This window comes from Anopheles nili, chromosome 3, assembly GCF_943737925.1.
Source record: "Anopheles nili chromosome 3, idAnoNiliSN_F5_01, whole genome shotgun sequence".
NCBI classification, from domain to species: Eukaryota; Metazoa; Arthropoda; class Insecta; order Diptera; family Culicidae; genus Anopheles; species Anopheles nili.
Window position 1 is genome coordinate 69,160,530 of NC_071292.1, and position 19,331 is coordinate 69,179,860.

Below are 19,331 nucleotides of genomic sequence, written 5' to 3' on the forward strand. Positions count from 1 at the left end.
GTTGCTGTTGTCGTGCCCTTTTCGGTTGGATACATTCATCCGATCACACCGTTTTCCCGGGAAAACGACCAGCCGACGGACGGGAATTGAGAGGGGATGATTTATCATCATCGAAGTCGATTGATTGACGATTATTCTACGAAGCGCGTGATGGTAGCGTTCGAAGAAGCGGTGAGATGAGATAGCCCACTCCGAGGGCCGCAATTTCAAAGGAAAACTGAGCGTTTGTTCAGTTGAATGAGACTTCAAAGGCACTTCGGAGAATTACCGGAAGCACGAGGACGGCTCGAGTGTCGGTTCGTGTTGTTCGTGGCGGTTTGAGGCAAGAGGCTCACCTTTGCAATTAATGATTGCCCACCTTCTGGGAGGGTGTAGCTATTTTACATTAATTAATTTCAATCACACAATCAGAGCCGAATCGAGCCCGTTCCCCTGCGACACGGCGTTTATTTACTCCACTTAATACCGTTCCGGTCAGCGGAGGAATGTTGAAAAACGTTTAATTTGCCGGTCATTAACGAAGGTAGTAAAAATCCCCATCAAAAGCAATTCCTTTTATCATCCCCCACTGTACGTGGGTGGTGGGTGTAATGGACAGGTTCCACATTCTGTCAATATATTTAATTCATTGACATGGCGGGAAATCTGATACGCTTTGCGGTGGGGTAATAATCCGCCATCTTCCCGCACATGATTGACTGGGCGGACGTGATTTGTTACTTTTCCACCGGTGTCATCATATCGCGTGGCATTAAGTGTGCCATCAGCGCTGTTGCCATGGTGGTTGCTATGGTGAAAAGTCAATCCCATCACCATGCAACCGAGCTCCGCACGCTAATAAGCACATATGGGCTTTTGCAAGATATTGACGGGCTGTCCTGGCAAGGACCACGAGCGGCATAATTATATCGCATTATGCAAATGTGCGTGTGGTCGATTCCCTAATTTCAATTTAATTGCCATCGAAACGCCACTGACATGGAGGCCATTTCCCAGCTCGCACATGACCGTGGTATGGGCCTTTATTGTGCGACACAGGACACTTTGTTTGAAACGAATCGCATAATAATACCGGCGCTGGGGCAGGGAATTTTAGAACTCAAAATCAAGCCCAACTGCGTCCTGTTTCGCATCATCCCAACCCACCGCGGCCTCGGTGACGAGGGGTTTTTCACTCCGATTTGGGTAAATATTTGAAGTTCGCTTCAACTGGCGGGAAGCAAGTGTCACTGGGGATGAAATATTGCACTGTAAATAGAAACAGCAGCCAGCAGTGGACGAAATATCTCAGGAATTTCACCTTCCATTTCTCTCCATCGTTACGTCCGATTGTTCTGAAGCTATTTCAGTGTGTGAGTGAGGTTTTTTGTTTTCCCGTTTTTCCTTCCTCTATCCATTGGGATTTCATTTTTCCCTGCAGTCTCGACCGTCCGTCACTACCAGAGCCTCGATGGGATGGTTCGCAATCAGATGTCGCACACCGACAACCACCGGCAGCTCTCGGATGGGCTTGGCTTTTTATCCCATCTCACTGGCTACCGAGCCATCTAGCGCGGTTGAGGCATGCAGGAGCTTACGTGCTGCGAGAAAACACCTTACGGTTGGTCTTCAATGCGAGACCAGTTCCTGGTACGGGAAATGGGGTGAACTGAAATGCCAAAAGCCCATCCAAACGAGGGCCGAAGAACGACGGAAAAAGCAACCTTCCACAAAATTAAACCATCAGCCTTGGGGCAGCTTCGTCTGGCACGGGAATCCCTCGCTCCCAACGGCTTACTCTGGCGCCGTGAAAAGAAACGGAAACACACCGCTCATGTTGACCACGGACGACTTTTTTTTTTCGTGTGCTCGACAAATAAAGCAACGAAAATAAAACTGACACCCATTCTGTCGCACGGAATTCGGATGGGAAAATGGCGAAAAATGAAAGAACTTCTTTCGAGGAATGTCGCATCGGACAGAGCGTGTGTGTGTGTGAGAGAGAGAGTTAGGAGCCGGAAATGCACCCGAGTAAACACGCATACTTCGGCTATTCGCTCCTCCAGGGAAACATGGTGGCTTTAAAGCTATTTCCGGAACGGGACACAAATGCAAAGCTTTATTTTTGGTCACCACCGGTGACCGGAACCGCTCCGGAGGCGTATAGTGCAAAGTCCGTACCGCGCGCAGGACGACTTGCTGATTTCGCTCATCGCCGGCGCGGGATGGGACTGAATATTATTTATTCATTTTCTCATTGTTTCCGAATCAGCCAAGGACCATGAGGCGGGTTTGTGTTCGGTGGGCATGTGTCGAGCGAAGGAATAAAAACATAAAACCACTTTACGACGGAACGACTACGTGCGGGGAATATGTGCACCCACGACTCGAGCCTGAACGGCACCGTCTGTGTGCTTAATTTCGACTTGAACAACCTTTTGTATTTAAATTGCGCCCTCGCAACTCGCAACAGTTGTCGGTGTGGCCGACCACACGAGGGAGCATTTTTGCTTCCCATCTTCGGATGATTTCTCGAAATAATAAGAAAAAAAAATGCTCGAATAGCCCGCCTGTTTAGCCCGGCTGTGAATGGCTCGATGGTGAAGCTTTCAGCAGCGCCTCGATTGGTGGCTAGGACGTACAACCTGCTGCTTGCGAGTCTAATTATGGGCACCAAGAAACACCGCCGAAGAAGCACATGCCGTGCGAACACAAAGAAATAATTTGAATTCTTTCTTCAGGATGATTTTTCCGTTTTTCGTTCTCGTCTTCTGCAGCGAACCGGCGCTGTCTATTTCTCTGGAAAGCTTCACTCCCGCACTCAGGGGCGTTCGAGTGGGATGTAGGTGGCGGCGTTGTTTGCAGACAATTAGTTTGCATTTAAAACGCAAAGCGGCATGAACGAGGAACATAATTATCACGGCCTCTGAGAGCAGCGCGTTTTTCGTCATGTTGAAGTGATTCGAAATGTTTGCCTCCGGAGTGGTGTATCTGCGCTCCCGTGAAAAGGATCAAAGATAAGTAAAAAGAAGAGGAAAGGCTAGCGCAGGATCATACTGCTTGTGCCTAGTTCCTAGGAAGCTTTTTGCCTCCTCAGCGCAACGTTTGATGTCACGCTTTTGGATGGACGTCGTTGTTGGAGATAGAGGATAATTTCATCTCGTGTTTTGACTTCTGCACCGGTGTGTTTGTTCGGTGTAGCTTGTAAAGAAGTTGTGAGAAGGTGAAATGATTCATTTAATGGACGAAGTATATAATAGTATACTCGAACAAAATAGAATGAGGCTTGCTATTTAATCTAGAACCAAGAAAACGGCATTTTGTGTTTTGAATGCATGAACCAAAAACTAACATTTGCTAAATTAATCCATAAAAAGAGCACAAAAATCTAAATTTGCTTGAATCTGTTGACCAGCTTCAAATAAAATATCAATCAATCTACGATACGACGACCGGATGAGGATCCTTATGTCGCGAAAACGACAATTAAATTGTGTTCAATCAGAAAATACGGAAACGAGATAATAATACCGAATCGAACGTATGAATTCTAAAACAACGAGTTCAGATCTGCTGCTCGTGCGGCACAATTCCAGCAGCTAGTGCACGGCACCGTTTCGTACCGGTGCGCTTGATTTTCGTGTGTTTTAATTTAGCTGACCGTTTTCCCGTCAGCCGACACAAGGGACAGTATCTATCACAATGGCATATGCCCTCGTAGCTCTGCGGCGATTGTTTGTCGTGCATTGCAGTATGCAAATATAGTTTGTGAAGAGCGGAATTCAATTTAGCCGCGCGTGTATAACGTAGCTCGCGCGAAACGTTCCGACCGTTTCTGGAGGGTGTGTCTTTTTCCGTTTATGTTTCAAAATTTTGCATAACTCACTTGGAATCCTTGGGTATCCGTGCGCTGCGGGGCAAAAGTGTGGCTCGTGGGGAAAGCGATTCAATGCTTCGCTTAACCTGGTGTGGTTATCCCACCTGGTTTTCGGTGGCTAGTATTCCACGTGCAAAATATAGCGTTCGTTTTGGTGTGCGCTTGGGAGGTAATTTTTTTTGTTGCTACGTTTCTTTTTTTTGGAGTTGACGATTTCCATTCATTTTGCCAGCGTATGGCACTGGAGTTTTGTATTTTATTTTCGTTTATCTTGAAAAAAACAAAAACTAGCATAAAGCAAGTACTGACACAGAAAAAACGATTCTTTGATTACAGCTAGCTAAATGGCTGTTAGTTATATGCCACAGGGGGCTAGCGGGTCGTCCTTGTCCGTCGGGTTTGGAGGTTGAAGCAAATGCCTCCCAGGTGAATTTTACCTAGTCACCATGTCGTGACTTGGAGACCATGTTTCGGAGTGGAAGGAAGCCTTCCCTGACCGAAACCGCAGTGGAATGTGGATTGAGAGTCGCCGAGAGGGCAAGCTTAATGCATCCTGACCGACGAATACGGGCGACTACGCTGTAATGTTTTCCAGTACTGAGGGTAGCATACCGTCCGTCGTTTCCTGTGACCTTTCTCGAACCCTCGCAGCCCCGGCGGTGGATTGCATGACTAATGAATGAGCAGAGAGAGAAAGAGACAGTGAAAGAGAGTGAGAGAAAGAGAGAAAGGTAAAGGAAAGCGAGAAAGACAGGAGAGAGAGAAGGTAAAGGTCTTCCTGACCTCTGACTATACCCGTAGGCTACAGGGCAGAACTAGGCCAGCCGAAGCGAACCGACCAAGCACGGAATGTGGTTTTGGAAACAAGGAAAGAACGAGTGAAAATGGCGGCCTGGTTGGCTGGGAGGTTGTTCGGTTTTAATGGGTCCGTGTGGGGCGACTGTCGGCGGGATTATTAGTTTTATTGATTTTTTGCAGGCTAGTATTTTATCCCTCTGCTCCTTTGGTTGAGCGAACAGACCTCTTGTATCATCGATGGCGGCAAGATCGAACAAATCCAATAAACCAATCAAACTGCCACAAGGTAATCCTCACATCCTTGTGTTGCAACTGGAATGTTGAGTGGCTTTGCTACCTGTTTTACGCAACAGTACAGGAAGGTAATTCGATTTCAATCATTTACGTTTACGAAGCGCAATGGCTGTAATAATTTCGTTTGCTACAAAACGATCAAATTTGAATTAATTGCAAGACGAAGGAAGTTCTAATGATGATAATATTTCAGATTAGCTACCAAGAAAGATTTACTTAAAGCGAAATTCTGTTAATTCAAGTCTCGTTTAGAGCTTGTGTTTACCAGACTTTAAAAGTAAATAATCCAACCAAACGACAAAAGTCCGTCACTGCTTGATTGTTGGATTTAAAAGAAAGCTAGAGTACCAAAGCCAGGGTTTAAATCTCGAAGCTTAAATAGGATACAGAATTGAGCCAAAACAGGTGAAAGGTAGAAAGACTCCGCGCGACCCCTACTCAGAGTTAGCAATCACATCCCTAGTCAACAATAGGAGGTTTTCCTAATGACCTTAATTTGCAAACCATTTAAACTTAATATTTATGAGTAGATTAGCAGATTAGACGATTTAGACGCCGGTTCGTGAGGTGTGTGACCACTTTGACCATGATGGCGGTGTAATTTTTTGGAGCTCATTGGGATTTTGTTATAGAAAATTTTGAAAAAACTTTTGTGTGCTTTAACACGATGTCATATTGAAATGAAGCTCAAATGGACGCATGTACCGCAGAGTAGCCTTACAAATTAGATCACGGATTGACCTCAGTTTGACAAGGGTGAAGCTCCACACGTCGGACGATTATGGGTTGGAACCAGGGTTGATTTCATTCGGCCAGTGGGTAATCCTAATGAAGCGCTCGGCATGATAATTCTCCCGATAGAACGTAAACGTATGCACGCAGGTAGACTAGAGGCTTTACCGAATTAACCCCTAGGTGCAACGGGCACGGCAGGATTTAGTGGCTTCAGTTCGTACAAAGCTGTTCGACCTCGGAGAGCCGGGTCCTGGTCATACGTGGCAATTGCCACGAGATTAACGGACAAGGTTCGATGAAGCCGGTTCCAGCCGACCTCAATCGAGCGGACGAACGGACAGGTTAGACTGCCGATTGGCCGATATCGAATCGAATCGATAAAATTGCAACCATAAACGATGCATACCACCACACCCACATCCTGCCACAAGCAGAGCGATCCACCGTAGGCCGCGCAGAAACTCGACCCGGAAATTTAGTCCTTTGGTGAGGGAGGAAAAAAAAGAAAAGATGACCGAAAACGCTTTTCAGTGGAAAATCCACCCCACGGCGTAATAGGAGGGAGGTTTTGACGCGAGCTGTCGGGCTGAAAATGGCCGGAAAGGTTGACGTGGGTGGGAGGAGTTGAAGGCGATTTATTTTATTTTTAGTAAAATCCATCCCAGTCTATCGGAGATTGGCAGTTGATTGCGTTGCGAGCGTGTAAGGAAATGGTCTCCCAATCGATGTGGGCTCGAGGGAATAAAAATCGAGCCGTAATGCCTGTTAAAAAAAACGCGAGGAAAATGGCGGACCTCCAACAGCGCACCATGAAATGCACTGAAAAAGAGCGTTCGATGTGGCACAGGTGTTGAAATGTCTAACGCATTATCGACGATCGGGAATTGTTAAGAGCAGCCTGTGCCCCCGAGACCGGAAGTGAGGGCGTTTTTCATTTGATTTCCACGCATTAATAAAAACGACTATGTTTGCTTTGTATGGATAGGTGTTGCGGTTGTGAAGTTTTCAGGAATATTGGTTTTTACCTCAAGAGAGTGCTCTCATCTTATTAAGCATGCTTGAAAGTGCTTCAAAAGTTTTAACATATTGCGAATAACTTTTATGGACAGTTCTTTAGCATCATATGGCTGAACAGCTTTAACGCCCAACGAAGAGCATAGTGAGAAATGAAGAACAGCAGGAAAAATGAGAGCACTCACTGGAAGCTGGGTTGAAGTGATCATTAAAAAATAAACACAATTAAACTTCGCCTCACCGGATAAGAAAGATGCACTTAGCTAATGAATCGAGCCCTCGACGATGAGATGCCACCGAATAAAAATGGCATTGCCTGGAGACTATTTTTCTCACTCTGGAAAGTGAGAAAGAGCCCGAGGTCGTACAGTGTACAGAGGGGAAATAAAATATTCCACCTCAAAAATGTTTACAAAACACTGCTCTGCCGATCCATCTAGGTGGAATTTTCCGCTCACGCTATGGATAGTGAGCTGATAAACCCTGGGTTTTCTTTTGTGTTAAGTTTGCAAGCAAGTGAATCCGTTGTTCATGGAAAAAATGTGAAACTTTAGAGCAGCAGGAAATGCTTGGTTTTTTTTTGTACCGGAGAGAGTTTGTCCACGGTCGGTTATGGTGGAAATTAAACATGCTCCAGGTAATTATAGCTTTATGAGTCAGCATTATTTACGACCACGAAGCGGTCGTAAGGCGCTTATGCTATGAGCTGCAATCGGTGCATCTGCTTTCTTCTCACGAAGGAAGCGCATCAGCTGGGCACCACGCCAAGCATGGGTCTCTTTGATGGTCGACCGCATGGACAGCATCTTTGTGCTGTTGGTTCGCTACTCGGCGGTGCATGCGCTACTTCGATGCAGCAGAATAATGGTCCACAGGCGTTTTTTCGCTTCCTAGACCTTCGGCTTCTTTTGTTACACGAGTGCATCGCTTGATAGGGGTTTTCATGCTACCCAGTCGGGCGAAACACGGGCGAGAAGGGCGATAAATGCATCTTAATGGACTTTATTTATAACTGACCGATCGATCGGGGCGATAGCGCCGAATGATTGATGTTTGTGGAAATTCTTCGAAACAACGCTTGCTATCCCCTGCGCAGTGTTAGCTCGTGCGTGAAATTTATGGAGTCTTTGATCAAGATTCGATAACGGGTATCTTTCGTTCGAGGTTGTTTGCACTTGCCACACCCTGGTTCAGGACCGGTTACTAGCTTTATTGACGTGGATTGAACGGTTATTGGGGGGGGGCAACCTATGGTACGCCAACAAAGGAACGTCGAGCGGAAGGCCTAAAAGGTCGGCTCCTCAATCTTGCCCGCAAACAGCATAGTGCCGAGGGTTTCGTCTTCGATGAAGAAAATGAACGGCCGGTTGGCGGTAAAGATCTGCACCCCATTTCCACCGAACTTATTGATCAGTTGAATCTCTGGAAAACGTCATACGATGCGAGTCATATTAGTGTGCTGGAAAATGCGGAAAACTTTGCAAGTTCGTGTGCTTACCGGTTGCTGCGTACGCCTCACTACCGAGCTCGTTGATGGTGATGCCAGCCTTCTGGAAAATCCTAGAAACGCGCACTTCATTGCGGGCTCCACGGCCACGTGACAGCAGCGGTAGGGACGCATTTTGCGAGAAAATTTCACGGATGCCAATCTGCAAGACAAAATACCATGATACACCTGACACAACCCACACACAATCCGTCCGACGACGCCTACCTGCTGGAGGGGTTCGCTCAACTGCTCGCTAAAGTCGATCTTGAACTTCGGGATGGTCACGTTGACCTCGTTCTCCTCCATATACCACAGTGCCAAGTGGAGCGACTCGCTGTTGATACGATCGAGCACCTGCTTGATCGAGCTGTCTGGGTTCGGCAGGATGAAGTACATGGCCAGCTTGTCTCCGCGGTACGGAAGTCGTAGGATCTGTGCACCAAGTTCAGCCGAGTTGTCGTAGTAGAAGTGACCGTTCTGTTCCATGTACTGAGCCGAGGTTGGTTTACCGCGCGAGCCATAGAACGGCTTCACGTTGTTCGCCACCTCCGGGAACGGGAACGTCCACAACCCCTTGAAGTAGATGACGTTGATAAGCGTAATGACGGCACCTTCGAGGTTGTCCGGTGTGACGATTTCCCGCAGCCGACCGAACGTGTGCTGCGACACCCAGTTATTGATGGTGGCGGCCGCTTGCGAAGGATTCGAGTATGACACCTGATCGACCATTGCATGGTAGTGCGTGCTGGCAATTTGCTGGTACTTATTGAAGACCTCGATGAAATCGTCAACGAAGAAGTTGGTTGCAATGTTCAGATCAAAGTCCTTGTGATCTTGCTGGGCCGATTCTAGCAGCTGCTTGTAGTAGCTGCGTGTCTGCTCGATGTTATCATTCTGAATGACAGTGCTAAGCTCGCGCTTGGTGTTGGACACCGAGCTGCCGAGGCTCGTATCCGAAGCCTCGTAGATGAGCGTTAGCAGGATCTTCACCGAGAACGGTGACAGGACGACGTTTGAGTTTTGGTTTTTGAAAATTTCCTACAATTAGAATGAGCCAAAAATTATGAGTTGGAATTTGATTGTGATGAAAACTAACGTGAAGTCGCACCTTCAGAAAATTCAAATCGAACTCATTCTGCCGCTTGCCTTGGTAGGGACCGTGGGTGTCGAGCTGGGCGGACGCGTCAATTACTAAAAGTGCTACAACTTAAAAGGGAAAGATAAAAAAAAACGTGAAATTAAGATGATATGTTAGTAATTTCACTTGTCATAAATTAATTTAGCTTGAGTTCCCCAGTGAGTTCCCTGGGGCTTTCATCACCCTAATCGAACGCAATTGTTTTTCCTGATGTTTCTTTCTTGCTCCAACTTAATGCCAGCGTCATGTTCTAGCCAACAAGTGCCGGTGCAATCAGCAAACGCATAAGAAACTGGGAAATACCGGTATTATCAAAAGCGAGTCCGCTTGATGCTGGGGAATTCCCAATGAGGCACGCCTACACGCACACACGATCGCAGCTGACTCGTCAAAGGCGTCGCTTCTCACGACGCTCGCCAGCGATCGAACACAAGCGCATCACGGCTTGTATCGCATAACGAATTTGAATGCCAAGCCGGCCCCGTAAACTAGACTGACCAGTTTTCGACACTTGACACCTTTTTGAACACTTAGGAGTCCTCTCGGCAGAGCCATTGTTTCGTTCAACGTGTGGTATGATCATCTGTTGTACATTAGCATGATCGATCGACCGATCGGTCGGTGTTAGTGAACCCATCATACGTACGTGCCCGCGGATGGTACCTATGCTTAGAGAAGCCTGTTTGGTGAATTTGGCCATCATCCAATGGACTGCGCCACACGGGTGAAGAAGAAACAGGTTCTTCGGGGAAGCACATTGCAAATGGCGAGAGCCAACCTCGGGAACGAGAGGTTGTACAATCAAAAATATATGCCATCGGTAAGGGCGACCTACGGTTGGCGTGGGTCACGTAAACAGTGCCTTCGGTCCATTTCCAACACCAGCGTTCTTATCTGTCGATTCTACTCCTCGAGCTTCGGATGAAGGCTTCCCTACGGAAGGAACCTTTAATAAGAAGGCACGTTTGAAAACCTGTCTGTTTGAACGATTCCTCTGAAAGTGTTACTGCATAGTTCTATCTGGCGGTTAACCACAGAGCAGCAAGTAAACGAGAGCATAGACCTTGTTCGGATGAATCTAGATCTGAGATTTACGCTTTCGCCCTCGCTTTCTGAATTCTGCATCTTCTATTCCCCTGCACGTATTCGTCAAAACGACAAGCAAACGAGTTGATAATTAGTTCACTTACAGCACAATATCACAATGCTTAACTTATTCATTGCTGCAACACCACACTAGCGACCGAACTGCGCAACGGGTGATTCGAATCTGGTCGCTTGAATGTGATTCGTGGGAACCTGATCGTACCTGATCGTGAGTGGCTTGACACGATCGCGGTTTTCAAGGGGTGTCGTGCAAGCTGATAAACCGGTTTCGTGTGAGTGTGCATGGAAGCCGTCCTGATGTTTCGACCCCAAATGCAAACAAATCCATCTCCATCCTGCGTGATGGCAAATGGATGCGAGTGGAATGGGATCGAGGATGAGTCGAATATAATTTGCAAACCGAAGTAGTCTAAACAACCCCTCTTCGATGAGTGTACATTAGACAGATTAGGTATTATCACTAGAATCGCTGTTTAGCTGAACAGTTTTGGGTTACAAAAAGGGGCTCATTTTTGGGTGGCGTAAAAGCATTCTTTATTTAGCCTCTTCAGTGTCGGAATTGCACCCAATACATCATGTACGTCATTACACCACCCCATAATGCTGGGGATCTTCCACTTTGCCAGCAAACAACCAGTTGCCCTTGCCCTCGTCGTAGATCAGGAAGAGGAATGGCCGGTTGGCAATGAACTTGACCGGTTGGTTAAGAATGGTAAACACGAGCGTTCCTTCGGTGGCTGCAGACGCCTCGGTACCCCGTTCATCCACGAGAATGCAGCTCTTCTGCAGCACCGTGCTGACCTTCAGTGGCGTGGAGCGTCCACGTGAAATTAGTGGCAACTCAGCCTGGTCACTGAAGACACGCTCGATGCCCAACCTCTGCAAGCAGTCCCTCAGCGAGCTGGAGTACGAGATGGTGAACCGAGGTAGCTCGATCTCGACTTCTTCTTCGGCCATATCGGTTAGTTCCTGGTGAACCGTTTGAGCCGTAAGGCTAGAGAGCAGCTGGTTCAGTGAAACCTGTTCATCCGGCAGCACCACGACCATCGACAGCTGGTTGGAGTCGTACGGAAGCCGCAGAAATTGAGCGTTCAGCTGCTCGGAGTGCTTGTAGAAGAAGATTCGTTCGCGTTGCTTCATGAAGGTGGTCATCTTGGGTTCAGATTGGGCATTAGCGCTCGTGTAGAACGGCTTTTCGGTGGTCGCGTTCGTCGGGAACGGGATCGCCCACATGCCCTTGAAGTAGATCGTGTTGATCAGCAGAAGTAGGGCGTCTTGCAGCGATCCCGGCATAACCACGTCCCGAATCCGTTCGTGGGTGTTCTGTGCGATCCAATCGTTAATTTGTTTCGCAGCCGCCACTGTATCTCGAAAGTCAATCTCCGCGGTGGTTGCGTTGTATTTGGCGGTGATGATACTGTTGAATTTGTGCACGATCGTCACGGAATTGTCATGGAAGATGCGATCGGTGATCAACAGATTCTGCTGTGGTTGACTTTGCTTATACTGCAGTAGGTCTTCTTGCAGCTTGGTCATGGTCTGAGGATCACCACCACTCAGCGCCCGACGGAGTTCACGTTCTGTCTCGGAATCATTTGCACTGCCCTCGTACAGCAGCGCCATCAGCGCTTTAATGGAGAGCGGCGAAATTACTGCATTTCCGGGAGCTTTCTGCAGCACTTCCTGTAGGGGAATAATAACGCACGGTGAGCGACATACACTGTACCGAGCAACGTCAGCAGCGTACCTTGATGACACCCCAATCAAAGTCGTCATTCCATGTTCCGGAAAACGGCTGATAGTCGACGCTGAAGCGACTCTGAACGTACTTCCTAGGTTTGGCGGCGCTGGTCACTGTGTCAGGGTGGGTCGGGGAAAATTGATTAGTACTTTTGCTCGATCGGAGTAGTTTGACGAGGTAAACATACGAGCCAACACACAGCAAAGCAGCGCCCAACAGCGTCCATGGAAGGTTCGCCCCATTTCGTCCAGCTCGAGTGATCTACCGACGGTTACTGATACGGAGTAGAGTGTCTGGTCCATCGGTGAGTGAAGAGATACAAGCTGAGCGCAAGAGATACTGGCTAGTTGCCCGAGGCGATCACCGATCGTGCATGGTGTCGGTGACTTGAAAAGTACCAGGAACGGACCCTTGTTGACGTGGCATTCTTGTCAATTTGAGCTACGTTGCATCAGTGGACCAAAGCTGACCAGAAGTGCAAAATAAGCGCAGGGAATCCGAGTTCGAGTGGGAGATTCCGATGTAAGTGCTAATGTTAGGATCAACTAAACACTGAGCTGAAGATTACCAAACGTTTGGAAACGGTGAATCCCTTTCGGTTGGTGTTTCAGCACCGTGAGAGGGATTTTTTTCATAGTTCTCTTGATGCAGAGCGTGGAATTTCCAAGCAATGACTTCCTTATCAGCAAGACATCGGTAGATCCCCTCCACATAAGTGTTCCACATTGTGACTTCCATGTGTTAGATACTTTCTTTATTTCCTTACCAAACTTACGTACTAGAGGAACTAGAAATATGTTGCGTTTACAGCTAGATTGCTCGGGAGGGCGTTAGGATATAGATAAAAAAGGGATACTGCGGCTTGGCTGAATTAACGGCTATTTCTGGCTATTTCTCTCTTCAGTCGTGGCTCGGCAATGGGAGTTGGCTGCTTCGTTAGTAAGTTTAAAGTTACATTTTCCTCGATTCTCGTTTACAAACGTATATACTAAAGCTAATGCTATTTGTCTGTCATCACCAACCAAACCACTTGGCTGTGTTGGCTGGCCCTTTCTTTTCCTTAAAGCTATGTGTTTCATTCTGTGGTTTCCATCCTTCTAGTCCGCTATGTCGCAGTGGTGCGGGATGGATCCATTACCTTGCCCACGAACAGCACCGTGCTGGTTTCCTCATCGAGTATGTAGAACAGGAACGGCCGGTTGGCTTCGAACACGATCGGATCGCCGTCGTAGCCAAATTTGTTGACTAGCTGAATTTCTGTGAAGGAAACAAGCACGATACAAGAAGGATACCCGTTATCAAGGATGCTAATGGGCTGCCTGGCTTGACTGCCTCCAAGCCCAAGAATGAACCGCTCGTAAAAGTTTTCTGATAAGCAAAACAAAACCACCATAGAAGGGGTCGCGTGCGTGCCAACAGACACGGCTCACGGCAAAAAGGGGAACGAGGCGACAGGGTCAAGATGTTATCAGAGGACTCATTCAAACCTCCGGCAGGCTTCAGCTGCTGGTTGGAGTTTTGCTTCTGCCAATTCGACCACGAAACATTGCCGAGAATAGTCTACGGGAAGCTTCCGAGCTGCGTACCTGTGGCGGCGAAGGCTAGCGTGCCTTTCTCGTTGATTTCGATGCCAGCTTTTTGCAATATCTTCGACACCTCGAGGCTGTTCTCGCGGGTGCCGTTCCTCTTGGGCTCGCTGGCGGGCGACAGCAGTGGCAAGGACGCGTTGCGAGTGAAAACATCTCGAATACCCAACTGTGAGTAGAAAAGATAAACGCACAGATGAGATTGGATCAAGTATTTTGTATAATTTCACCCCGCCTTCACTTACACTTCGAATCGCATCGTTCAGCAGCGTGCCATAGTTGAAGCGGAACTTTGGAATTATCACCGTAACTTCCTCCCGATCGAACCGATCAACTATCGAATCGAGCATGGCAGGCGACAGCGCAGTGGCCAAGCTTGCGAGAGACACGTTCCGGTGGGGCAGCAGCATATTCATGCTGAAATGTCGTCCTTTATACGGCAGACGGAGTACCTCCGCGCCAAGCTCTTCGTGGTTAACGTAGTCGTACAAATCTACTTGACGCATAAACTCCGTCGTCACGGAACTACCGTCAGCAGTGTGAAACGTCCGGTTGTGCGTTTGATCATCGTGGAACGAGTTCTTCCAGGATGCCTTCAGAAACAGTACGTTCGCCAGGATGAGCTGCGATTCCTGTAGCGTATCTAGAACAGTGCAACATGGTTCTGGTTACAGCCTGCTACTAGCTGAGACGTGTTTGGAGCGCTCTGTCCGACTTACCTTCTGTCACCAGCTCTGTTATTCGGCCACGGGTCACTTTCTTGCACCATTCGTTGATCTGAGCGGCGGTCGCCTTCGAATCGTGGAATGCGACCCGATCGAACGAAGTCCTGTACACCTGCTCCAGCAGGTCGGTGTACACCGATGGGAGCTTTCCGTGTGATTTATCCAGGAACACTTTCGTCCCGATGTCGAACTCATAGTCCCCGTTTGTTTGCTGCGAGAGAACGCGAGGGCGAGAAAAGTAAATGGTGAAAAAAGGCGCAAAAAACACACGTGCTCGAATGGTTGAGTCTCCAGGCAAACGCACCACGGATGGATCAAGGAACTGGCTGTAGTAAACGCGCGTCCGGTTGATGTCCCGGTCACACAAGACCGTCTCAAGCTCAGCCCGGGTACTGGATCCTTCCTGGGAGGCCTCGTACAGCAGCGTCAGCAGTAGCTTGATGGAAAACGGCGAGAATACCACGTTCGAGTCCTCGTGCTGGAACACATGCTGCCGGTTATAGAGCAAAAAGCGCATGAGAATGAGTAAAAATAGTGCACCAGAAGGCAATCAGTGCCGACACGTGCTAGCATACCCGTGCAAGGTTCCAGTCGAAGTCGCTCCACGAACCACCGTCCACCAAGGACTGGTGCCGGGGTCGATGCTGTCGCATGGAGTGCACGAGACCGATGGAAATCAGCAACACCAGCGCTGCATCTGCAATGATTCGAAACGGGTGAAATGTAGCGCATAGGGACGTCTACTCGAATGGGTCGTAGAGTACGCCAGCAAGCATGTTTAGAAGCGAGCGCATCGGTGAATAATGTAAGCACCTCTCCATCCACGACGTCATTTTTCGTGTTTCCGTGCCGCACGTGGAACGTCTGTTTACGTATTTTGATACGTTCCTAGGTTCGTAAACACGCCCGGGCCGTCCGGTAGGAGATCTAACTCGACCGAACGCACGGCAGGACGCGTGTGGAAAGTTAGCAGCTCAGCAAAAATGATTTGGAGTGTTCTTGCGAGGGCACAAGAGCCCTCCAAAAGCATGTCCTTGAGGAGGTACGAACTGTTCGTCGACGTTGAGGAGTCAATCCGAGTTACGCAATCAGGATTCCATCTCTTGCCACAAGCCGAAGAGTCTTCTCCGTTTCCCCAATTCCACTATGCTAATGTCTACGCAGCTTCCACGGCACCAGAGCCATGATGAGTCGACCAAAAGCCCGCGAGTGCCATTGACACCCAGAAACCTGTTCGCGAAAACCTGTTAAGGAGTCGCGTTTAATTGGCACCCCACAGGGGTTCCTTTCCCGGCCCAGGAGGGGAGCGAAAAAAATAAAAACCGATCCAAATTCAATCCTCGGATCCGTGGGGAGTCACACTTTGCGGGAGATCGATTTCAGTGTTTAATGTTTTCACTAACTCCGTAGGAGGCTGGTTCCACGTGGCTCAACACGAACGATGAGACGCGCGATTGCGATTGGAATGTGCCGTCAAGATTAACGCCTGTAACGTTTGCTTTGCGTCAGCGGTTGACCATTACCGTCAGGACGGGTGAAGCCCATCCAACACGACGGAACCGCAATCCAGTGCATACATACGCACATGTTAATCGGTGCTGGCAGAGAACGGTAGCTGGGATTGGCAGTGGATTGAGTGTTTCAATCGTGAAGCATTCTAGTGACGGTGTGACGCAAATGCGATCGATCTAATCGATCTGATTCACCACCGCTAGGGAAAGTGTCCTGGAGAATGCTAAAATGGCACAGATAATTGATGCAGCACGAGTGACCTCCGGTATGGCGGGCTGTCGATTTGTCCCAATTATCCGATTCCGGTTCCGTGGTACGCCAGTGGGTCTCCAGGGCCAGCTCGTACGGAACCTTGGCCTGAAACTGTTGCCCTCCGTGGTGCCGGTTCTGGGTGCGAGTGTGTAAACGCGTGTGTGTGTGTGACACTTACAGCTTCGGAGACCGCTGGAGTGCCGCATCGTAGAGGTCGCGTTCACTGGAGAGCTCCACGAGCACCTTGACAGCTACGGGTCATCCACGCCTTGCAGCTTGGTTGTTATTTACGTTGTGCTTACGATCGCGTCACACACGCACACTCCCGCGCAGGTGTGGAACAGCGATGGAGACGGCACGCGCGCTCCCACTACGCGCGGTATCAGATGATCGTTGCGACGCACACTGATCGCGATCCCGGAAGATCACTCCAGCAACCGTCAACCGGTATGACCTTGCAGCACAACGCGCGTTTTTGGACAAACAGATGAACAATCGAATCACGGAAAACACACCAACCAGAGGAACCGATTTCGGTCCGCGGTTGACAGCACACAGCCTCAGGACGCGGCACGACTTTGCCGGGAAACGGGCAAACTTTTACTGAGAAAAGCGCTCGCGTTTGCGGAGAAAAAAACGATCGGACGGCTCCCGCGATCGCGCTGATTAGCGCGATCACCCGTGAGAGGTGGGAGTGCCCGAGTGCCTCAGAAGTGAGATCGCGACACTCACCAGAGATTAGCAGACAGCCGGACGATGACAATGCTGGGACTTGGGTGGGAATTTCGGAGATTTGCTTATCTCGGTAGGTTTTCTTCTTCCTTGCACTGCCATCGATCGAGAACAGTGAGGTTTTGGCGGCTCTCTTGCTAGGCTTTAGTGCACGACCACAACCGTAGTGGGTTGTTTTCGAATGAGCTTTCGGCAGATTTTTGGCTGGATTTGAGGGACGACGACAAGAGCCCAACAAACCGACCATCTGCCATTTACAAACAAGTTCCTTGGCGCAGCCTTTTTTTTACATGCCCATCCACGAGCAACACACTTCGGGTGCTAACACGCTTCGTCACGACGCCATCGACGATGATGCTGCCTCACGGGGAATTCCCGCCAAGCTGCACAAACAGAAGCAGACCGGCTCGGGAGTGGGCTATATATCTCAAGGTCGTACCAAGAAAACGATCTAGATTGAAAAAGGCTGCCGTTGCAGACGCCACCTGCCCGTTTGTGTGGCGCCATCATTGGAAAGTCCATCTCCAGTAGGCACGGGTTTCTGTGTCAACAAGTTGACAGGATCGTTTGCGACGTTACGAAACACGCGTCAGTGTGCTTATGTTTCAATGTGTTCACGCTCAGAGCAGAGCTTGGGGCGGTGTAAAGGCGTGAAATCATGTCCTCTGACGCACTCTTGCATGCACCCGGTACACCCATTAACGGTGGGTGGCTTCTCTGGCACATTCTTAGTCGGTGGTCCAGATTTACTGGACGTAGGTTAAAGGTCTCCCCGTCGAGAGGGTGTCCTTTTTTTTTCTTCTCTGAACCCTCTCCCAGCCAGCACAATTGTCAGTACGTGCTGAAGTAATCGTAGCGCCTCAAGAATGTACAAGCGTTCTGCGACTTTTTACGGCTTAGAGTTAGAACTGCCCGGTTCTTCTCAGGTACATGTAGGCGCCAACAAACTGTAAAGTGGCGGTTTGAAGCTTCAGTGGGTGCTTGAAACCAAGTTTTCTTCCCACCCGGCCGGTCGGGCAAGCTGAATTAACTGCAGCATAGGAAGAAGGAGAGTGGGACTGTCTTTTAAAATTTATTGACCAGAAAACCGGAAACGATTGCAACAGCTCGTCGAGCGAATGTTGAGGATTCATTTCACGAGAACACACCGGTCTGCCGTTAGTAAACTTTTGATTTTGATCACCATTTAAATGAAGCGTGGTAGTGATTCCCACACATCCTTGGGGAAATCGTTGGGTCCTTGGATGAACCTTTTTTGATGATCCTTTTCGTTTTGACCACCGTGCGGCTTCGCAATAGCCCACGGTGCGAAAAGTTAATCCCAGCTACTCGTCGCTGGTGGTGTTGTTCTCGACTTGCACCAGTCATTAGAGGGCTCGGGGTGCCGGTGTAAACGTGCCAAAAGTCTTGTCCTGAAGTGCGCCGCTCAAGATCCTGGCGTGTGGTACGAAGGAAGAGATGTAGTTCGCGCAAGGACAGCCGTATGTGAAGTAGTTTCCTTTTCTCGACATCCATTTCACAAACTACTTGCAGTGGGACGAGGTTGGCTTTTTTCTTCTCCTCCCAAGTTCTTGTAATTTCTTCTCACCGACCTCACTTGCATCGGGCTAGTCCTGAAGGACTTCCATCCGACGCCGGTAGCAATGGGGTAGTCACACACAATTATGTGAGAGCAAGTTTTACGTTCTGTAAATACATCAGTCGAGAAGTTTTCGTAACTTTGCACTACGCGGCTTTGGTGGAGGTGCCTTTTTCGTGTCGTTTTTCGCCTTTTTCATGGGAGGATTGGGGAGTCGTGAGCCCGATTTGGCGAAGGAGGAAGGAAAAATACTTCAGAAAACCACTAGTGCCGCGTTTGAAGATGCGAAAGCCGGCGTCTGTGAACGGTGAACTTTGCCCAACCACGGACGAGTACTGCACCCAATCTGAGCAATCGCCATCACACCGGGATTGAGAAGTTGCACCATGATGCAACTAGGTTGGGTTGGCGGCACAAAGACATAGCCCTGACGGAGGCGGGAGAATGTGTAATTGAGCCATTTTGTTGAGCAAACGATTGTTCGCCACGAATTACACACTGCATGCCGGCTCCTGCGGTAGCGCTGCCATACCGTGTCGGAATGGAAAATGGGCCCAGGGCTGGGCGAAGGACCGGTTCGCTTCCGATAAGGAATTAACTCTCGCAAAGGTGGAATTCTTTCGCGTCGAGCACGCCAGGGTGGGCAAGTTTTATGTGCAATCGGCGAAAATGGATTGGAATTATACGTGCGGGAATTACGGGTCGAGATTAAAACCAAGTAAGAGTGTCTGGAGCCGTTTCTCGAATGGCGCTCTGTTGCTCAAGCCGTTTGC

The 19,331-nt window shown here is 48.9% G+C and overlaps 3 protein-coding genes across 3 annotated transcripts; all 3 read right to left on the minus strand.

Moving 5' to 3' along the window:
- Window positions 1-7,701: 7,701 nt before the first annotated feature.
- On the minus strand, window positions 7,702-10,583 carry LOC128723200 (serine protease inhibitor 2). Its single transcript, XM_053816918.1, has 5 exons — window positions 10,515-10,583; window positions 9,295-9,392; window positions 8,412-9,224; window positions 8,196-8,346; window positions 7,702-8,119 (listed from the first exon to the last, which is right to left on the minus strand). The coding sequence occupies exons 1-5, from the start codon at window positions 10,543-10,545 to the stop codon at window positions 7,983-7,985; spliced, it is 1,230 nt and encodes a 409-aa protein (XP_053672893.1). The 5' UTR covers window positions 10,546-10,583; the 3' UTR covers window positions 7,702-7,982.
- A 368-nt stretch (window positions 10,584-10,951) lies between these two features.
- On the minus strand, window positions 10,952-12,429 carry LOC128723199 (serine protease inhibitor 2-like). Its single transcript, XM_053816917.1, has 3 exons — window positions 12,360-12,429; window positions 12,179-12,285; window positions 10,952-12,114 (listed from the first exon to the last, which is right to left on the minus strand). Exons 1-3 carry the CDS (start codon window positions 12,412-12,414, stop codon window positions 11,017-11,019), a joined length of 1,260 nt encoding a protein of 419 aa, XP_053672892.1. The 5' UTR covers window positions 12,415-12,429; the 3' UTR covers window positions 10,952-11,016.
- A 489-nt stretch (window positions 12,430-12,918) lies between these two features.
- LOC128724939 (serine protease inhibitor 2-like) lies at window positions 12,919-16,453 on the minus strand. The gene is made up of 7 exons (XM_053818661.1): window positions 16,426-16,453; window positions 15,059-15,180; window positions 14,788-14,973; window positions 14,478-14,694; window positions 14,004-14,401; window positions 13,759-13,927; window positions 12,919-13,429 (listed from the first exon to the last, which is right to left on the minus strand). The coding sequence occupies exons 1-7, from the start codon at window positions 16,451-16,453 to the stop codon at window positions 13,278-13,280; spliced, it is 1,272 nt and encodes a 423-aa protein (XP_053674636.1). The 3' UTR covers window positions 12,919-13,277.
- Between the last annotated feature and the right edge of the window lie 2,878 nt (window positions 16,454-19,331).

What these genes read in the sequence shown, in the direction of transcription:
- LOC128723200 (XM_053816918.1), bottom strand. Translation starts at nt 10,545, where the DNA reads ATGAATAAGTTAAGCATTGTGATATTGTGCT. An exon ending in AAGCATTGTGATATTGTGCT is followed by an intron (nt 9,393 to 10,514) that starts GTAAGTGAACTA and finishes TTCCCTTTTAAG; the next exon opens with TTGTAGCACTTTTAGTAATT. An exon ending in TGAGGCGTACGCAGCAACCG is followed by an intron (nt 8,120 to 8,195) that starts GTAAGCACACGA and finishes GACGTTTTCCAG; the next exon opens with AGATTCAACTGATCAATAAG.
- LOC128723199 (XM_053816917.1), bottom strand. Translation starts at nt 12,414, where the DNA reads ATGGGGCGAACCTTCCATGGACGCTGTTGGGCGCTGCTTTGCTGTGTG. An exon ending in GCTTTGCTGTGTGTTGGCTC is followed by an intron (nt 12,286 to 12,359) that starts GTATGTTTACCT and finishes ACCCTGACACAG; the next exon opens with TGACCAGCGCCGCCAAACCT. An exon ending in TTGATTGGGGTGTCATCAAG is followed by an intron (nt 12,115 to 12,178) that starts GTACGCTGCTGA and finishes ATTCCCCTACAG; the next exon opens with GAAGTGCTGCAGAAAGCTCC.
- LOC128724939 (XM_053818661.1), bottom strand. Translation starts at nt 16,453, where the DNA reads ATGCGGCACTCCAGCGGTCTCCGAAGCT. An exon ending in TGAACGATGCGATTCGAAGT is followed by an intron (nt 13,928 to 14,003) that starts GTAAGTGAAGGC and finishes TTCTACTCACAG; the next exon opens with TTGGGTATTCGAGATGTTTT. An exon ending in GCTAGCCTTCGCCGCCACAG is followed by an intron (nt 13,430 to 13,758) that starts GTACGCAGCTCG and finishes TTTCCTTCACAG; the next exon opens with AAATTCAGCTAGTCAACAAA.